Raw genomic sequence first — 21,435 nt, forward strand, 5'->3', positions numbered from 1 at the left:
GCAGACAACATCGATTAAAGACAGCATGACATGCTACCTTGATATCAATACTGTAATTTTTTTTTGGGCTGCAACAACTAATCGATAAAATCAATAATAAACAATTATAAAAATAGTTCACCAATTTCATTATCATGCTGGGGAAAGATTAATCGCGATTAATCACATACAAAATAAAAGTGATTTATAACATGATATAAAAGTGTGTTTTGTGTGTAAATGTATATATAAACAAACACACATTCATGTATGTAAAGAAACCATTTCACCTGTAGAAACCATTAATCTTTATTGAAAGTGTGTTAATTTGTATAGGTGAAATTTAACATACATTTAGAATTTGGTGCCTATTTGACCGAGAAAAAGGGTATTTGTAGTCTCAGGCTATGTTTACATTAATGCGTTTATATACGCCTTTCATCTACACTACCGTTTTCGATCCTCATAAACTGATTCGTTCGCAAACGCTGAGGACCCTGTTTTAGTTTGAGAACTCAGACGTTGCGCTGAGTGTAAATGAACGTATACGGAGTCTTATGTAAACGAACAGCTGATGTTAACGTGACAGCGCATCATTTTCAAAGTAAAAATTATTTTTATTCAGGTAAATGGAGGTTTGCAACGGAGGTTTTGCCAAAAATAGTAAACATCTACCAACCAGCTATTATAAACGCTATATCAGATTGTTTTAACATGCATCCTCATAGATAATGTATGTTTGATATTTATGTTTGAGTATTGTTGAGTTTGAATTGTTGTAATTTTGTTTATGTTTTGTTTAAATTTAGTTAGCTTATTACGAAAGATAGACTGTAACTTTTAACGCCATATAGGGCGTTGTAAAGGCAAATATGAAGGGAGAATTGTAATGGGTCAGACATTATTTTCGAGTTTAATTTAAGTTTTGTTTGCTACTTTAAAATGAATTTCGTTTCATATAATTTGTCTCTTAATTTTAATCGATGTTTTGTTGATAAGTTTTGTGAATATAAATAATAAAAACAATAAACTCAACGTCATTAATATTTAATGCTCGTTTAGCCGCTAGCTTTTAGCTATTTCTGTGTTGCTAGCGGAGGACGTGCACGGACCTCGCACACTTAATGCAATAAGCATTTCTGTAGGCTAAAGCTATACTTCACCTCTTATGTTTGATTGAAGTTTGCATTTGCTGAAATTTATTTTTGCTTCAAGTTCGTTTAGTACTGTTCACTTGAATGCTTTCTTTTTAAATCATAAAGACCTTTCTGTTTAGTTATAAAATAAAAATTAACCTATTAATCATATTAATATGTTGTAGGGGGGAGCTGGAACAGTATAAGACTTTCCTAAACACATTTTTATACGTTCAAAAATAGTGTCTGTTATAGTTGCCAGCAAAGGACCCAGGTATGAATTTTTGTCAATATCGCACACCCCCTAGGCTGCATAAATGCGCAAAGGTAAGCTATTATTAGAGTAATAAGTTATTTTACACTTTTATGCGCATGCCCAGTTACGTGATTGGTCATGTTTCATGTGTTAATGGTGGTGTATAGTGTGGATGAAGATTCTTTTTAAAATGTCCGGTATAAACGAGGATCGTTTTCATTTTAAAATGCCGTTTTAAAACGCAAATGCTCTAATGTAAACATGGCCTCACTCCCTCAACAAAGATATTGGTTTCCTTCTTTCAATTAAGCAAAATGATGATTTTTACATCATTGAAAGAAGGAAGTGCAACACTGAAATCTGTATTTCTCCTGTCTCAGCGGCAACTGAGAAAATTATGCATGACCATTCAAAAACATGTCTGGGGTTCTAACTATACAAAGCTTAATGCAAATGGGTGAAGTGTCTCTTTAAGAAACATTTAGATGTGTATATATATATATATTTATTTATATATTTTTTTATTCTATATTAAAGGCGCAAAAGAGAATGTTTCCGCCGACTGAGAATCCAAAGACCGTTACTGAGTTTTTTAAATAAGGGCATGCCTAAGAATAGCCTCCTGCCTTCACAGCTCATTTCTAGGGAACGCCTTCAAACACTCGTGCACGAGTGTTTGTTTACCACCGGCATATGCTGTGTCGCGTCAGTGGATTCATTATGTGAAATGATATGATAATAAACACATAAGACGTAGAGTTAGATCAGTCAACGCTACTCCCATTTCAACTAGCATGTAGCAGACTGGTCACTGCCTTACAACTACAGTACAAGAACAACGTCGATATACCTGAATAACAGTACAACAATAATTATTCCACAAAGAAAGAATAATCACTGTTACCTGTTGAGGAGAATTTTTGCGAACTGCACATCCGTCTTGACACCTCTCTGTTCCTTCATTTCTCTCCAGCGTTGAAATGTTTCTCCAATAACGACTCTGGTTAGATAATGTTAATAATACTTTTTGTTCAAAGACAGGGTAAAAATGGTCAGCGCCGATAGCCCCGTGGTCAGTGCGCTGACATATAGCACCAGTGTGCTCATGGTGACCAGAGTTCGATTTCCGTCTCTAAGGCCCTTCGCTGATCCCGCTTCAATGTCTAAATAAAGCCCAAAAATATAACTTAAAAAAGGGATACATGTTTAGGTATAGTTAATGATCAAAATAAGTTTATTAATTGGTAGGGAAAATCCTCACTTCCACATCCCTAAAGATTACAACTTTTATACTTTGTTTTGTTTATTTATACTATGAAATTTAAAGACACAAAAGTACAAACATTTTTATTTAAGGCATAAAATTTATGATTAGAAAAACTCAGTTTTGACTTTGAACTTTTTACGGTAAAGTTCTAAACACAAATACCCAATTTATGATTTTATGTAGTTATAATGAGTGAAAAAAACGAATTGACGTATTGAATAGATGTTTTGGTGTTTATCCGATTAATCGATTCATTGAAAAATAATTGTTCGATTAATTGATTATGAAAATAATCATTAGTTGACTTTCCAGCATTTTGTTTTCTTTATTTATTTAGATTATGACATTTTAAGATGTTTTACTATTTAAAAACGGGACAATTTTTTTTAGTTTAAGGTTTAAAATTTAAAATTGTAAGACTCAATTTGTTTCTTTTGCACTTTTTAATGTACACTTCTACCCACAAATACACTGAGTTACAGTTTTATTTAGTTAAAATAAGTGAAAAAATCGAATTGAATGAATGTTTTGGTGTTTATCTGATAAATCAGAAGAATAATGGTCCAATTAATCGATTATGAAAATAATCGTTAGTTGCAGCCATACATTTTTTTTTTGCATTTCAGTACTGAAATTTGAGGGGAAAATATACTTATTTGTCATGAAAAAAATCTTTAAAAGTTCTTTAAACTAGGCTTCATCTTTATGCCAAATTATTTTGGACAGCTTCCAAGAGATTCATCCATGTGCTGTTATGAAATGTGCTTCCTTATTCATATAAATCCACATGATGGTCCATGCTCGCTATTCTCCTCAAACATTATGCTAATAACTTATTGTTTTTCTTGCTTAATTCTTGGAAGAACTCTGTACTTTGTCTGTTTGAACCTTGTCTTCTCCTCCTCATGTTGAAGGTAAGGCTAGTGCGCTCCAATCCACCCAGTCCGCAGTTCAAAGCTTCATTCGAGGCTTCTTACCAAGTGTACAAACTCTACCAGATAGCCATTCACAAGGATCCACCAGACAAACCCACCGAAAGCCAGGTCAGAAGAGAGCCTGAGTTCAGGGCTCATTGGTAAAGCGACTGTCTCTGTGTAGTTGAGCACATTTTACATGGCCTTGCTTTCATTTTTGTCTGTGAACCGAATCATGTTTTGATGAAACGGGTGTCGAGAGTGACATCAGCTTAGATTTGGAGCGGTTGTTTATATTAACGGTTCGCCAAGAACGGAGGTGACAGCCAGGTGAATGTGAGGTTTGGGTTGGGAAAGGGCATCCAGGATGAAGAGAGAGAAACCAAAACATGTTCTACTAAACAAGAAACCAAAAAAATCAGAGTACATCGTCGATTAATGTGGAGCAAAATGAGGAAATTGTACAAAGGCAGACTGGAGCAGAAAGAAATGTATGTCATGGAAAGTAATTTAGATGAAACAGTGTCAGTTTAAAAGTCCTAAAAGTGGGTGTAAGAGAGAAGTTAGAAGGAAATTAGCAAAACGCTCCCATCAGCACAGTGTGGGTGATGTTTCCACAGGTGTCTGGGATGTTTTGGTTGTCGCAATAAAGCGTGCCTTACTGACGATAGTTGGCATGTTTGCTCATTATAGTTTTAAAGGTACCATAGAATAAAAAAACTGTATTTACCTAGGCATAGATGAATAATAAGAGCTCTGTACATGGTATTGACATATCGTGAGCCTCAAATTTGATTGTTTCCTCATTTTTATGTAAACCTCGTGCACCCAAAAGACTGCTGGAAACCAGGCCAATCTCAACATAATTCTGACTGTGAGCTTACAGTCGAGATGTACATCCCCACATTAAATTACACATTAAATTAATTACAAAATTGTTAAAATGTAAAAAACAAAGTTGTGACTGCTGAGTTAGCGCTATATGCTAGTTAATATAAATGCGTTTAGGCTGAAGTTCTACTATTGGCTTTACAGTTAGGTCCATACTGAAAAACACAAACTTACCACTCAGAAACATCCATTTAACAATCTCCGAAAAATTAGTTGTTCCTTAAATTCTATTTTTTCATCTGATACAGGCTCAAACATATAAGGTCTGTTTGCTAATGTGAGCTACTGACATGAGCCGCAGAGCAATCTGAGCAGATCTCAACATTATTATTCATGACACTTCCAAATATGGCAAAAAATAGACCATTTGATTTAAAGGATTTCATTCATACCTTCTTTTGCAGGTATTTGACCTTCACTCTTTTCAAGCCGAACCAGAAAAATAAATCTTAGTCAACAATCTTCCATTAAGCTTTTAATTTGATATGTCCATGCACTTTCTTATAGCATCAATTATTTCCAAATTTTTTTATTTTTTATTTTCCGTAGCCTGGAATTTCTCAGAAGAGCATCACATTTGAACACTTGTTAAAGGGGTGGTTCAATGGTATTTCATGCATTCTGACTTATTAACACTGTTTAAGAGTTGTTTCCTTATGCTAAACGTAGGGAAAGTGTCAAAAAAGCAGTTGGGCGTGTTACAGAGTTTCTGTCCCGAATGCACTTCGCCAGGGTTCGTACAAGTTTCGGAAAGTTTTTTTTTTATTACGGGTCCAGCTGACGTTTCAGGGGTTACTATACATATCACTTCTTTTGTGGGCACTTTCCCTGGAAAACCTCGCCCACCCGTCAAGCGGGAGACGCTGGAACTTACAGAAATTACATTTCGCGACAGCTTTGTTTAATTTTAAAACTCAACAATGGCACAAATGAAGAAGTGTGTTTTTGGATGTAAGGAGAAGACTTCCAGCCTTATGGAAGCAATGGATATAGTTTATTATCCGGGGTAGCATCGGAGTTTTGCGTGTTTGTTTGATGCGCTTGATTTCATTAAAAAGTCCCAACCGGGTCATGAGTTGCATGCGGTAAGTAAGACTTCTGTCTTATGTTGGAAATAGGCACGTGCATATTATATAAATGGAAGTGAATCATAAGTTAAACAGTGTTGTATAGTGTTGCATGACTTGTACTCACTCCTCCCACGGTAGTAACTCCTCCTTCTGCATTTTTTCGTACGTTATCGGAAAGATTCGGTAAAGCTAATCTTTCTTTTATAAATCTGATTAAACTAAAGTCTCTTCGGAGATATAAAGGATGTAGTACTACTCTATAGGTACTCCAGATTAACATCAGAAATGCAGAAACAGCATGTGCACTCAAAAAAATGATTCAAGCCCTTCTTAGAGATGACACATTAAAATTGTGTTCAATGAATTAAAAATACCTCATTAAGAGCAAAAAGTATATATATTTAATTAGTCTAACACAAAAAGAATATGTATTATAATTTATTGATTTCTTTTTAATTGCGTTAACACAATTAGTTTGAGTTTCTGGAAAAAGAATTTCCCAGCATGCTTTGCATGCAACTGCTTTTGGAGAGTAATTTTGTTAATTTAGTGTTATTTTACGCATTTTTAGGTAAAGAGAAAGACTTAATATTGTTTAATGTCTGTTTATCTTATTGATTTAGAAGCATTTGTGTTATATATTTTTAAATTGTTTGGTTACCATCGTGCAGAAGAGTGGCGCTTGTGGTTAGGTTGTGGATGTGACGTATATCTCTCAATGAGCACTAACTGTGTTAATGCCTGTTTGGAGATCAGTCTCTTCTAACATGCTCATCCAAAGTATCATATGTTATTATTATTAGCATGCTAACATGTGCTTATGCTAATTAGTAAGATATAAAAACTTTTATATAAAATAAAAGAATTGAGTTATTCAGACTACACTACATTGTGTTACTCAGACTATGCTAAATTGAGTTATTCACACTACACTAAATTGAGTTGAGGCAACTAATTTAGTATTGCCATTTACTTTAAATTGAGTTGGACTAACTCAATATATTTTTGTTGTGTGAAGCAGTTGTTTAATAGTTAGGGGTACACATTCATATTGGATGGAAATCCTGCCCACAATTTTATTGAGTTAATCCAATGAATCATTTTTTTGAGTGTGTTATGTGAGCTTTAATGGCTGAGTCATGATTTATTTATCTGAAATATTGCTTAATTTATGTTCAAGCAAGAAAATGCACAGCTTGACACTTCTAGAAGTTGCAGCTAAATTTTTTTTTCTAGATCAACGCAGTTGATTTTAACCATAGTAGGAAAACAAATATTATGGAAGTATTGTGATAAATGATAAAGATATTTTGATAAATGATGGTAAGCACACAGTTGACGGTACCTATTCAATTCCATCGTATTTGATTTTCCTACTATGGAAGTCAATGGTTACAATCAGCTGTGTGCTACCATCATTTATCAAAACGTGAATGATTTACATGTTAAGTCAATGCAAAGACGCGATTAGGCATCCTGCGGCGTGAATGGCACGGAACACGCAACGCGGATGGCGCGTTTCCTGCGCGAATTAAGCGTTGCCACAGGAAACACGCAAGTTCAAAAAATCTGAACTTTGGCGGATTTCCATGCCGCCTTAACCAATCAGGACCTTGCTGTAGTAGTGACGTGATTACAGGAAGCGAGCGGAGTCTCAGCGGAGTCGCAGAAGCCCCTCCCAAGACGCGAATTTCCACGTGAATGTCTCAATGACTTTCACGCTCGAATGAAGCGAGTAAACTCAAATGTTCAAGCTTCCAACTACGCGCTAATAGCGTGTTTTCGCCGCCTCTACCGCGGCTGGTGTAAATGCACCATTAGACTGAGCTTGACGGGTTGGATAAAATAGATCAAGCTTAGTTTGGGTGATTTTTAAATCTGTTGTTGTGTGACCAGTGAGTGTCTGTCTGTATAAGATGTGAAATGTGATTTTTAGCCTTGAGCAGAGCTTTACAGTCGTAGCAGTGCACTAGCCTCACCTTCAGCCCTCTGATTTCAGTTTTTGTTCCTCATCCTCACTAGCATCACACTCCTCAAACTGTCTTACTCAACAAGATACATGCTGACTAATAGCTTAAATCTTCCTCAAAAAATTTGGGATGCACAACATTGATATTCTTGGCTGATGTCAGTTACGCAATGGTTATTTTTTTGTTGCAATGGCTTAATTTCTGTTTACTGCCCAAATAGGCATAGTTATTGATGCATATCTTCACCTTTAAAGCAGGTTTATATGGTTTGAAAAATGTTTATTATAAAAAAGTAATTTGTAAGACCGCTTGGGAGTTAGATTTTATTTTCTCAAGGTTCTATAAAGAAACTTTATTGTAAAAGACTCAACAGAGATTCTGAATATGAAGTCAAACTACTACTGTATTTGCTATATACACAGGGCTGTTATCCATTTTTTATTACAATTCCTTTTTCCTCCTTGTCCTACATTTATCACCATTTCAGTATTCTTGCATTCGTCTTTACTTAAAAGTATTGTTCCCTTTTCCTTCCTCCAATCATCCCTCCGTCGTTCTGAAGGTGAAGTTAGTGCCAGTCAGCTTCGAGGACCCGGACTTCCTGGCGTCCCTCGAGCAGTCGGCAGCGCTCTATGCCCGCTACCAGATGACCGTTCATGGCGATGCTCCTAGCGAGTGTGGGGAAAGCGAGGTACACACTGAAATACATCTACTGTAACTGCATAAAATACCTTTAGGTCGATCAACATGAACCTGCACTCACTGTTCACATTCAGTTCTACTGTATGCATTTGGTTCTCATAGACTTATATTATTACTGGATGAAAAGCCACTGTTGTAATTATACAGCGCTTGCTGAGCTGTTTTACATTTTTTTTGCGGTTGTGTAAGCATTGCTTGGATTGGCTAGTAATTCACCTGTGTTTTGGTAGAGAGTGAATTAAGATGGGTGGATCTGTGGAGTTGTGAGCGACTCAAACTCTTTCTTGATGTTATTTCAGTCTTAGACTGGGCTGGGTTGTGCGTACACACCCTGCTCTGTAAAACAGTCAGACTCCAATTATACCAAAACAAGCGACATTTACAGTCTGGGAGCTTGTAGGAAATCCTTGTAGGAGTAGGAGAAGAGAAATCAAACTGATATAAAGAGTGATTTTAAAGGTTTCAGTGGTTATGTTAAAAGGAAGCATTGCACTGGATACACTGTATAAAATTAAGCTAAACTATTTCAATTGTTTTTATGAATTTCGTCAACTCATTACTAGTCAAAAAAGCCTTCAAATAGTAGGTAAACAATTTGATTAAGCATTTTTTTTGTAGCTTTGCAGTTTTGTTTTATAAACTAATGATGCATTGAAATAAAAATTCTGGGCTGAAACTGGATGCACTTACAAAATAATACAGAAAAAATATTTTCAAAGTAGTTTGTGTATAATTCTATAAATATTACACTTTTTTAATTTTTAATTTAATGAATTTGAGTTAAACTAAATTACATTCAAATTAAATAATATTTTTTTCTTTAATTTAGTTCTATGCAATAAAATTGAATATTTAATATTAATATTTTAATCTAAATAATGTGAAGTTTTAAAAAACTATTGTATGCAAAACAGAAGTAAAATAATGCAGCAACTTATCAATCTTGTTAATACTACATTTAAATGGTTGTGTATCATAATTAAATAAAAACAACAACAACAACAGGTAGCATGGCAGTAGGGCTGCATAACAATTAATCGCAACTAATCGTTTACAGAATAGTTTTTGTTTACATCATATACACTCAGCTAAAGAATTATTAGTAACACCTGTTCAATTTCTCATTAATGCAATTATCTAATCAACCAATCACATGGCAGTTGCTTCAATGCATTTAGGGGTGTGGTCCTGGTCAAGACATTCTCCTGAACTCCTAACGGAATGTCATAATGGGAAAGCAAGGTGATTTAGGCAAATTTTGAGCGTTGCATGGTTGTTGGTACCAGACCGGCCGGTATGAGTATTTCACCATCTGCTCAGTTATTGGGATTTTCACCCACAACCATTTCTATGGTTTACAAAGAACGGTGTGAAAAAGGGAAAAACATCCAGTATGCGGCAGTCCTGTGGGCGAAAATGCCTTGTTGATGCTAGAGGTCAGAGGAGAATGAGCCGACTGATTCAAGCTGATAGAAGAGCAACTTTGACTGAAATAACCACTTGTTACAAGCGAGGTATGCAGCAAAGCATTTGTGAAGCCACAACACGCACAACCTTGAGGCGGATGGGTTACAACAGCAAAAGACCCCACCGGGTACCACTCATTTTCACTACAAATAGGTAAAAGAGGCTACAATTTGCACAAGATCAACAAAATTGGACAGTTGAAGACTGGAAAAATGTTGCCTGGTCTGATGAGTCTCGATTTCTGTTGAGACATTCAGATGGTAGAATCAGAATTTGGCGTAAACAGAATTATAAAATGGATCCATTATGTCTTGTTACCACTGTGCAGGCTGGTGGTGGTGGTGTAATGGTGTGGGGGAGGTTTTCTTGGCACACGTTAGGCCCCTTAGTGCCAATTGGGCATCGTTTAAATGCCACGGCCTACCTGAGCATTGTTTCTGACCATGTCCACCCCTTTATGACCACCATGTACCCATCCTCTGATGGCTACTTCCAGCAAGATAATGCACCATGTCACAAAGCTCGAATAATTTCAAATTGGTTTCTTGAACATGACAATGAGTTCACTGTACTAAACTGGCCCCCACAGTCACCTGATCTCAACCCAATAGAGCATCTTTGGGATGTGGTGGAACGGGAGCTTCGTGCCAAGGATGTGCATCCCACAAACCTCTATCAACTGCAAGATGATATCCTTCAATATGGGCAAACATTTCTAAAGAATGTTTTCAGCCCCTTGTTGAATCAGTGCCACGTAGAATTAAGGCAGTTCCGAAGGCGAAAGGGGTCAAACACAGTATTTTGTATGGTGTTTCTAATAATCTTTTAGGTGAGTGTATGTGTATATGTAACAAAAATTTTTACTCTGCAAACGATTGGTTGCAATTAGTTGTTATGCAGCCCTAGAGTAATGGTGTCATAAATGCAATAACACACAATAATCTACTATCTATATGTTCATAGCTACTGTTTAGTAGTATATGACCCTCTTGAGTGCTGTGGTTTTTACTACCGTAGTAACACATGAGCACATGTTAAATATGTACAGTGTGGCTACGGTTGCTGAGGTTAAAACGGATGTGGACCTACTTGACTTTCTAAGTCACCTGAGAGAAACTTGTGTGCCCCTCAGGCCTGGAAACAGACCCGACACGGCCAACAGCAAATAAATAAATCCTCTAACTCATAAAACGGGGAAATAAATAAATATTCAAAGCTGCCAGAGTCAACCTTTCCCCACAGATTCCTTCCTGGTGCCATAAGAGGGCTTTATTTACAGGGGCGGTTTCCCGGACAGGGATTAGACGAGTCCTAGACTAAAATAAATGTAAGAGCTGTCCAAACTGAAAACAACTTGCACTGACATATCTTAAAATACAGTTCCCTTAGATTTGCTTCAAAATGCACACAAGTAATGATTTTAGTAAGGCCTATATTTGGTAAAACTAGTTATATTTCCTAATTAAACTAAGGCCTAGTCCTGGCTTAAACTAATCCCTGTCCAGGAAACCACCCCATAGGGTTAAAGGTGTGAGTATGTTTGCATTAGTTCAGTCATTACAACCATTATAAGAACTGAATTTCATGTATGAGACTCTTTCTCTGTCTGATGTGTCACAGTTTTACCATCTCATATTTAATATCCATCACTTTAACTCCATGTACACTCTTTCTAAAGAAAAGCCGTTCTGGTTATGTGTAATACTTGAAAGATGTCTTATAAGGAAGCATACTGTTAATACTTTCCTGTTCATTAGAACAGTCTGTAAATGCTGTCTAGATAGGACCTCAATGTGTGTACAGCAGTATTTACTTATATAAACATCAGAATGTGATGATTTGGGATTGGATGTGCATGATCAGTCATATCACATAGTGAGTAGTGTTTGTTTATGCTCTTCCATTGTCCATTAGCGTGGTAATGATAATAAATGTCAGGGCTTTGTTACACACAGATTGAGGGTTGTGTTATTAAGAATACTATAAACATACACACAGGGATTTTCTCTTTTAGGCTGATATAATGTGTTGTAAGTTTTTACACATGTGGCATTGATTTTCAACTAAATCGCTTCTATTAAAACTGTATTTACTCTGTCTAATTTAGACAAAATAATTCAATGGAAAAGTATAAAATGCTGGAGAAGGAAAAGAATGGAAAATAGAGAAAACAAATCCACTTATACTTCTTTACTGTGACCGGTGTATTTTGTTTAAAAGATTACTCTATATAACTCCATATGTCTCCTTATGATTTTTTCATCAAAAAATCCCAATAATTTACTCACCCCCATGCCATCCAATCTGTTTATGTCTTTCTTTATTCAGTTGAGAAGAAATACAGTTTTTTGAGGAAAACCTTATTAGCAGTTGACCTCAAAAGTTAAACCTTTCAACGTGATTATGTAATACGTAAGGTCACTCTGGCGCGTCACACGGCTAGTCCAAGACAAGAAGTTGTGGTTCAAAGGCTCATATACGTATATAGCCTTTATGTGAAATGATTGTCATTTTCGCCCCCCCCCCAAAAAAAAAAATATTTTTTTTTTATATATGCCTCAGTTGGGATCATTTAAAGAGTAACTAAACCCTAAACCAACTTTTTTTAGTTAATGATCTGTAAGAATGATGGTTTATTAGTGCTGTTCATTGATTTTAGTAAGTTTTTTGACATTTGGATATAAAGTGTTTCAATACTACAATATATGGTGTAAAAACGTCTGAGTGCTGCCCTCTTCAGGTTGAACGGTGGCTACTGCAGTTGAATTTTCCTATTGGATGTTGGGTCCAAAAAGTAACTCATGACGTAAGCAGGTTCAAGCTCACCACGCCCTTGTTACGATCTGACCATACACTTGGTAGGAGCTTAGTTCATCCCCTCTATCTCCGTTGGGATCTGCCCACTTTTCTTGCATTTTTCAAATATTAACAGTGGGCGGAGTCAGGCTCTGACCAGGGGTTTACTTACGCTTTAAAGACCTTTGAAGCTGCATTGAAACTGTAAACTGTTGAGGTCCACTTTATCGAGATAAATTCTGGAATTTTTCCTCAAAAAATTAATTTCTTTAAGACTGAATAAAGAAAGACATAAATATCTTCGATGACATGGGGGTAAGTAAATTATCAGAATGTTTTTTTATGAAAGAGGAACATTCTTTTAAAATAAAAACTATATGACTTTGCAGAGTACTTTTGTATTTAAAATATTACTTCATGCATTTATGATATTAAATTAATTTAATCTGCGGTTTCTAAAAACGCTTTGTTAATGTTAAATATTTCAATAAGTACAAGAATGTTAACTAAATGAAGAACTGTATAAACTTGTTAGTGCTTAAAAATATGTAGGTTGATCTAAACAGTAGATTTCATGCTCAGTTAAGGACCAATCCCTGGCGTTCACTGCGTTCTGCCTAATTTCCAATGACCAGAGCACTAAATCCCAGCTGAGCCGTTTCACTTCTGCTCTGGTCAAAGTTCACCTCCATTTGCTTATACAAAAAAACCATTTTGAAACGTCTCAATACTTGACAGGCAAACCGAAATGAATGACTAGAGAGAGAATAAAGCTATTGAAAAGTTAATGAATAATTGCACATTTACATTAATGATATTGTAATGTTGTATATCATCAACATCAATATATGATTGTGTAAATAAATGAATATATTTAAATGCTTCACAGTTTCTTTTATAAAGATTTGCAATTCTCTGCAGTGTGATAAATTAACTTCAGTTAACTCTGTAACACTTCTCATGTTACCGATTTCATATGCATCTTTATTTGTGTAACATTACCCATAAATGTGAATGATCGCATAAATGTGTGTATACTGATCCTGTCCGCTTCGGGACGAAACTGGGTCTCCACTGCCAGGCTCCAGGAGATCAGGAGTGGGATTTTGGGAATATGCATGACTGTCTCATTGAGCAGTTACCCACAGGCCTCTTGTCAAGGGCCTGGCAGCATAGCAGAGAACATTTGCCAGGTTTAATTCCCAGACTTACTCACTACACCCCTCTCGCATGTCCCATCATTTTCCCTCTGCCAAACAATGGGAGAGGTAAACAAATCAGGCAAAAAATGCCATTCGAGTTATAAACAGTTTCAATATTGCTGTCCTGAAGTACAAAGCTTATTTATAGAAGAATATCTTTCTCCATTCCAGTTTTGTTTGTGGTTGCGTGCATGATCGTCGGAATAGTAAAAAATGTTGTCTGTTTACTGTCTTTGTACTACAAAGACACAGTGTGTCCAAAATTGCCTACTTCCATACGAAAATCAGGATTTGAGGAAAGTAGTATGTTCAAATTCATACACTTTAAAAATGCTTTTTTAAAGTCTCCCTGTAGTCAAGAAATGCATCACTTATAACACAACTTATAAAAGTTACTATATTTATAAAAGTTTTACCTCTCACAGTAATTTTTTTCTTGCTTTAAAACAGCTTGAATGTAACTCTACAGCCTTGCCTCATGTAGTATACGTGGATCTATGAATATGCAAATTAGCCCCCGCCTCTACTCAAGAGCACAGCGCATACCATAGATATAAATATGCAAATTAGTCCCGACATCCATTTTTTCGTACCACCTCGGACAATAGATATACATGTAAATAGATGCTACATATGGAAGTTTCAAGTAAAACTCAGCATTGGTGTTAAATTATTATTTTGGCTTTTATTAAATCATATTCAAAATACCACATAAACCTGATTTTTCCCACAGTAGGACTTTAACCCAAAATGCTGGGTTGTTTTAACCCATTGCTGGGTCGAATAAAAACATTTTCTGGGTTAATTTAACCAAACGGCTTGAGTTTATTAAACCCAACGACTCTAAAAATGCTGGGCTATTTTCAACCCAGCGTTGGGTCAAAAAGGGACGAACTTAACCCCTTATGGGAGGTAATTTGGCCTATGATGGGTTGTTTTAACCCAAAATGCTGGGTTGTTTTACCCCATTGCTGGGTCAAATACAAACATTTTCTGGGTTGATTTAACCCAACGGCTCTAAAAATCCTGGGTTATTTTCAAACCAGTGTTGGGTCAAAAAGGGATGAACCTAACCCCTTTGGGAGGTAAATTGACCCATGCTGGGTTGTTTTACCCCAAAATGCTGGGTTGTTTTACCCCATTGCTGGGTCAAATAAAAATATTTTCTGGGTTAATTTAACCAAACGGCTTGAGTTTATTGAACCCAACAACTCTAAAAATGCTAGGCTATTTTCAAACCAGTGTTGGGTCAAAAAGGGACGAACCTAACCCCTTTGGGAGGTAATTTGACCCATGACGGGTTGTTTTAACCCAAGATGCTGGGTTGTTTTAATCCATTTCTGGGGTAAATACAAACATTTTCTGGGTTGATTTAACCCAACGGCTGGGTTAAATGAACCCAACGGCTCTGAAAATGCTGGGTTATTTTTAAACCAGCATTGGGTCAAAAAGGGAAGAACCCAACCCCTGTGGGTTGTAACTTGACCTGTGATGGATTGTTTCAACTCAAAATGCTGGAACATTTCAACCCAAAATGCAGGATTGTTTTAACCCATTGCTGGGTCAAATAAAAACATTTTCTGGGTTAATTTAACCCAACTACTGGGTTTTTTGTTGACCTGTGATGGGTTGTTTCAACCCAAAATGCTGGAATGTTTCAACCCAAAATGCTGGATTGTTTTAACCCATTGTTGGGTCAAAGAAAAAACATTTTCTGGGTTAATTTAACCCAACGACTTGGTTTTTTTACCCAATGCTGGGTTTGAAAATAACCCAGCATTTTTTTTGTAGAGTGTAGTATTCGAGAAACGATAAGCGAAAAGTACCCAGATGACCTAATACAACCGTTTACATTTTAAAATATGCATTCGATGGACACTTCATTATCCCACGAGGCCACGCAAGCTGAGGAGAAGCAAAATAAAAACATTTAATAAAATATACATACTGGAAATCTATGAAACAGGTGGCTTTTTAAATGATGTTGGTACTAAGAATGTGATTTAATTGTACTTGTCAAATAACACACATATTATGGTTGTTGGTTGTTGCGAGTACATCATAGGCCAAAGCACATGGGTCACGTGACAATGGAAATATATGGGACGTACTGTTTTAGTGATAAAGCAGGTACTTAATCTAATTCAGTACATACTGTGACAGTATGCGATTTCAGGTGCAGCTTTAGCTAAAACATCTTTTCTGTAGTCTTTTCTTTAGTTTATTCAGTAGTTTAAATATCTTAATGTAGCAGAAAAACTTGTTTTAAGAACTTTTAATGAAACACAACATGGAAAAAACCTTTAAATATGTTGTTAGTTCTGTAAACCGCACAGATGCAGAAACAAGCAGATGGAGTTTGTAACGGTCTGACTAATCCTCTCCAAACTTTTCGCTACGCAGAAAGTGAAGCTGGTCACTGTTATTTTGTAGCATTTAAAACCACAGGAGCCTAGTATTGCCAGATTACATCCAGATTCAATGTGTGTTAAAGTGACAGGAGTAAAAGGTGCATTTGTGCAAGTTTGTTTCGTAGAGCGATCCAAATGCGGTTCTTCAAAGATCTGGAAATCTTTGAAAAAATATTTTATCCTGAAAAAAGGATATCCAAACCAGTACCCTGGCCACTGTCTTCTGTATAATGACAGTACACAAGATGTGAAGAGACTGCGGCTGCCTGTTTCCAAAGGGTTTTATGATGCTTGTGTTTATCATTTTTTGGTTGACGGTCCCAGTCTTTTACTTTCAATCATTACATGAATTGAATAGACATGAAGGCGAATAAAAGTTTGTTTTCACTGATTCTTCAAATCATCATAGCATAAAGCATAATTAAAGACTTTACAAAACTATTTATAAAATGATTTATGTAATGAACCGTTTTGATTATACCGTAGTGAAGACTTGTAGCCGGGCCAGAATTGTGCGAAAAACCAACAACTACAAAGAAAACTGCATTTTAAAATGTGTGCATGGTGACACGCTTGTGTTTTTTATAGTGTGCCCTACTAAAAGATTGGCATATAAGTGGCACCATCTAGAGATAAATAAAACTGCCCAAAAGGTCATGTCAAATGTGCTTAACTATATACACGTAGCTGCATACCAAATCTGATTATATTACACATTATACATTATATGTGAATACATTTACAGCTGTCATTGTAACATGTTTCTGTCTTTTTACTTTTCCCTCACAGTTTAAGAGATTCCTGTGTGATTCGCCTTTAGAGGTAAGTGATCAGATCTTGCCATATTTCAAATAACCTATCAAATATATTTTGCTTGGTGAATTCATGGTGAAATGCCCAGCATAGCTTAAAAAAAACTGATCAATCATATTAATACTGTCATACTCTCTTTAATCATGCATTTCTGTGTATTAAAGATTCCCAAATGTTTTTGGCCAAAACATAAATGATTTGGCACTTTAATCGACATCAGGACGAAGGTTTTAGCTTTCACACGCAAAAGTTAGCAATATTTTAGCACTAACTGCCTAATGGTCAATAAGGGACTGATGTTGTTTGTCTCACCGCTATGATATATGTGGAAACTTCTCGCTGGGTAACCGTGTAATTGTTGGGTTGTTTGTTTGTCATGAAACAATGGAAAAACGCAAATGTGTTGTCCAGATATCAGGATCTCTGTCCATGGCCACACACACATGTTAGAGATACACAAAGAGTTTGTTATGATCTGAAATTGAGCTTTTCAGAAGATGTCAAGCCATCTCTATCATGTCCGACTGCCGTCATTAAGCTTTCTCGCTTGTGCTATCCTTGGATATTTAGCATAAAATCAGGATATTAAAGGTCAGATCTTGCTTTTTGTTGCTGTATGGGGTATTAAAGGAATATTCCATTTTCTTAAAAGAAAAATCCAGATAATTTACTTTCTTTGCTCAGTCGAGAAGAAATTATGTTTTTTGAGGAAAACATTGCAGGATTTTTCCCACTTCAATGGACCTCAATAGACACCAACAATTAACACTCAACTCAACACGTAACTTTTTTTCAACTGAGTTTCAAAGGACCACAAACGAATCCAAACGAGGCATTAGGGTCTTATCTAGCAAAACGATTGTCATTTTTGACAACAAAAACAACAAATATACACTTTTAAAGCACAACTTCTCGTCTAGATCCGGTCGTGATGCGCCAGCGTGACCCCACACAATACGTCATGACGTCAAGAGGTCACAGAGGACGAACGCGAAACTCCGCCCCAGTGTTTACAAGTGTGTTGAAAGAGGACCGTTCCTACGTTGTTGTATGTCAACTGATACTAATTAATGTCTTCGTGTCAGTTTATTGTTTACAATGGTCTGCAAATGTGCGTTTTATATATGTAACATGGACCTCCCTACGTCACTACGCATTTACGTTAGGTTGCGCTGGACCGGACCTAGACGAAAAGATGTGGTTTAAAAGAGCATATTTGTTATTTTTCTTGTCAAAAATGACAATCGTTTGCTAGATAAGACCCTTATGGCTCGTTTGGGATCGTTTATAGTCCTTTGAAACTCCGTTGAAAAAAACTGTTATGTGTTGAGTTAAGTGTTAAGTGTTTGTGTCCATTGAAGTCCATTAAAATGAGAAAAATCCTGGAATGTTTTCCTCAAAAAACATAATTTCTTCTTGACTGAACAAAGAAAGACATCAACATTTTGGATGACATGGTGGTGAGTAAATTATCTGGATTTTTCTTTTAAGAAAATTGAATATTCCTTTAAATTGTGGTGTGGGATTGGCCTGATAATCTGTTTATCATTCAGAAAAAGGGATGTTGTCACGAATGTACAGTTACAAAAATATTGCAGTAGTACCATGGTACAATGATGATAGATAAAAAGTACTTTGATATACAGTATAAAGTACAGTAGTACTGAATAATTATTAAATGTATCGTCTAGTATAGCACTGTGGTATTTGTGGTGTAATCCACAAAAACTAGGATATTGCAAAAGCATATTGCCTTTCTCTACAAAAATAGTACAATGATGTGTAAATTTGAGTACCGTTATATTGTCATCTGATACCATCACCGATAGATGCTGTATGTGGTTTATGATGATGTGACCATGTTGTGTTTTCCATGGCTCATATTGAAATAATGTTAGGGTGTTTCTCTTGAATAGTACAGTTTTCTCAACACAATTACAATTACACTTAAGAACTGTTATGTAGAGCGTTTTCAGATCAGATTACATTTTAGTTATTATTGTGAGTTGATGGAAAAACTATTAATTAATTAATTTATTACAATTAAATAATAACATGAATATGAATATTTTTAAAATAATGAATTCTAAATAAAACATATATTTTATTTGTTTATTTTTCTGCAAATGTGACACAACACAACAATATATCAGAAAACTGAGAACAAAATGGTCAGATATGTTTTATGTACCAATAAAAGAAAATTTCCAAAGGAAGGTCCAATAACAGTTAATTCAATAACAATGTAAATTACTACTGATAAAAACTTAAAGGGAACACATCATGATTTCCATGTTTAAGTGCTATAATTGGGTCCTCAGTGCTACTATCAACCTAGAAAATGTGATCAACCCTGTAACTTAGTTTTGGTAAAAAATTCTCTGCAAGCATGTAAAAATAGGTAATTAAAATGTTTCTCCCCTTGTGATGTCAGAAGGGGATAATATTGCCCCTTAATCTGCACTATCCAACAAAGGCACTGCCATTTAGTGCAGAGATCAGCTCATTTGCATTTTAAAAGACACACCCAAAAACAGCAAATTTTTGCTCACTCCTACAAAGTGGCAATTTTAACATGCTATAATAAATTATCTTTATGATATTTTGAGCTAAAACTTCACATATGTACTTTGGGGACACAGAAAATACTTATTTTACATCTTAAAAAGTCTTGTAAAATGTCCCCTTTAATTCTTTCCCCACCAGCGTTTTTTTAAAGTTGCTAGTCAGCGCCGGCATTTTTCATGATTTTGTTCTTCTTAAATCATATACACATACAATATCAAATGAAAGAACAGACCCTTTGCTTTAAAAAAAAAAAAAAAAAGATTCATCCTACCTGATTAGTCTTCAAAAACACAAAATTTTGACCAAAAAGCTGAGAGAATTCCATTTTTGTGAAGGACTTTTGATAGAGATCAGATGCAAAGCGATCCTCAAAACTTACACGGACATACAGCTGTTTGTCCTAGAGCGATACTTCCTGGTTTTATATGTTCTGGAAGCTGGTGGATAATAGCTGTATTGCGGAAAGCCTGAAATACTCGTCATTGGCAGGGAAGTGTTTTCTAGTTATTGGTGAGTTAACTTGTCACTGGCGGGGAAAGAGTTAAAACAAAGGTAATATTTTATCGTTGATCACTAATGTGGGCATCATGGTTTAATGATTTATAGGTGCCAAAGAATGCATTGAAATAATGTGTTATATTGTTCTCTAATATCTCTAAAAAAACAAACGGTGCTATATAGCACCAAAACTGTTGATTTGAATCGTAACCATAGAAGAACCGTTTTTAGTGCCATATCACCTGTGTAGAACCATATAGGGGCCATATAGCACCACTATAGCACCACATTTGGTTCTACATAGCACTATATGGTTCTACACAGGTGCTTCACCGGTGCTATATGGCACTAAAAACGGTTCTTCTATGATTACGAGCAAAGAACCACTTTTGGTGCTATATAGCACCGTTTGTTTTTAGAGTGTATGTGGCTTTATTAAGAGCAAAAATTATCCAAAGATGGTTTTACATGTCCATTTACAACCCTAGGCCTAGAATGAAATGGACTATTGTTACCTTATTTAAAAGAGTCATGAATAATAATGTTGAGCTCTGATCTGATTGGCTGTTTCCCAAAGGCTTATTTCAGTAGCTCCGTGTGTGTGGTAAGTGGTAAGTATGTGTTTTCTTAGTATGGACCTGCAAATAAGTAGAACTTTACCCTAAACGTTAGCATATAGCATAAATTAGCATATAGCGCTAACTTAGCAAGCACAACTTTGTTTTTAGGATTGTAACAGCATTGTAATTAATTTAATGTTTAGGGCATACACCTCGACTGTAACGTCACAGTCGGTGTTATGTTGAGATTGGCCTGTTTTCCAGGGTTTACATAAGGAGGAGGAAACAACCGTGTTTGAGGCTCACAATATGTCTTTACCATGTACAGAACTCTTATTATTCATCTATGCCTAGGTAAATACAGTTTTACATTCTATGGCACATTTAACATTTGGTTGGAAACCACAAGGTTGTCGGTTTAAATCCCACAAGAAGGGTAATCTACAAACCATTTGTGTTATGAGGTAAAGATGTTTAACAACTTTGTTGTGCTAAGTGTGACTTTATAAACATAGATGAGGTAAACAACTGCATCCTGCTAATCATCTGTAAGCTTGGCTTGAAATGATACAGCATTTAGCATCAGATGCAGAACCGTGGCGTGTACGCTTGTGGCTCATCCGTTTTCCTAAAGATGCGTGAACAATAACACTATTTGAACTTTATCCTCAAAGACAAATATATTTGTAGAGTCGCCATTAGCGTGTATTAGTCTCTGGTTGTATTTATCTAGGTGCGTGTTCATTGATCAGTCATCCGCCTATTTTGCGTCACTAAAATGCCCTTCTTCAAAAACAGGCCTGTGTTGCATTTCTCTGTCTGTTTCTGATTGGCTTTTTTAAATGTCTTTTTATTGACCTACAATGTCTATCCTGAGGGAAGTGCTTGTTAACAGTCCTGTGGTGTAATTAGTCGTCAGGGTTTTATAGACCTCG

The 21,435-nt window shown here is 35.9% G+C and overlaps 1 protein-coding gene across 5 annotated transcripts in view; it reads left to right on the forward strand.

Annotated features, from left to right (window-relative positions):
- Nucleotides 1–21,435, forward strand: part of LOC129416752 (arginyl-tRNA--protein transferase 1) — a 123,386-nt gene that overhangs the window by 28,979 nt on the left and 72,972 nt on the right. For 3 of the 5 annotated variants that reach the window (XM_073873528.1, XM_073873526.1, XM_073873529.1), the window contains 2 exons: nt 8,046–8,174; nt 16,851–16,883. In XM_073873528.1, coding sequence (XP_073729629.1) covers nt 8,046–8,174; nt 16,851–16,883 — 162 coding nt within the window. Of the gene's footprint in view, nt 1–3,552; nt 3,682–8,045; nt 8,175–16,850; nt 16,884–21,435 lie in introns of all 5 variants that reach the window. The other 2 variants (XM_073873527.1, XM_073873530.1) reach the window with 1 other exon arrangement.

Source organism: Misgurnus anguillicaudatus, chromosome 11 (genome assembly GCF_027580225.2).
Source record: "Misgurnus anguillicaudatus chromosome 11, ASM2758022v2, whole genome shotgun sequence".
Lineage (NCBI taxonomy): Eukaryota > Metazoa > Chordata > Actinopteri > Cypriniformes > Cobitidae > Misgurnus > Misgurnus anguillicaudatus.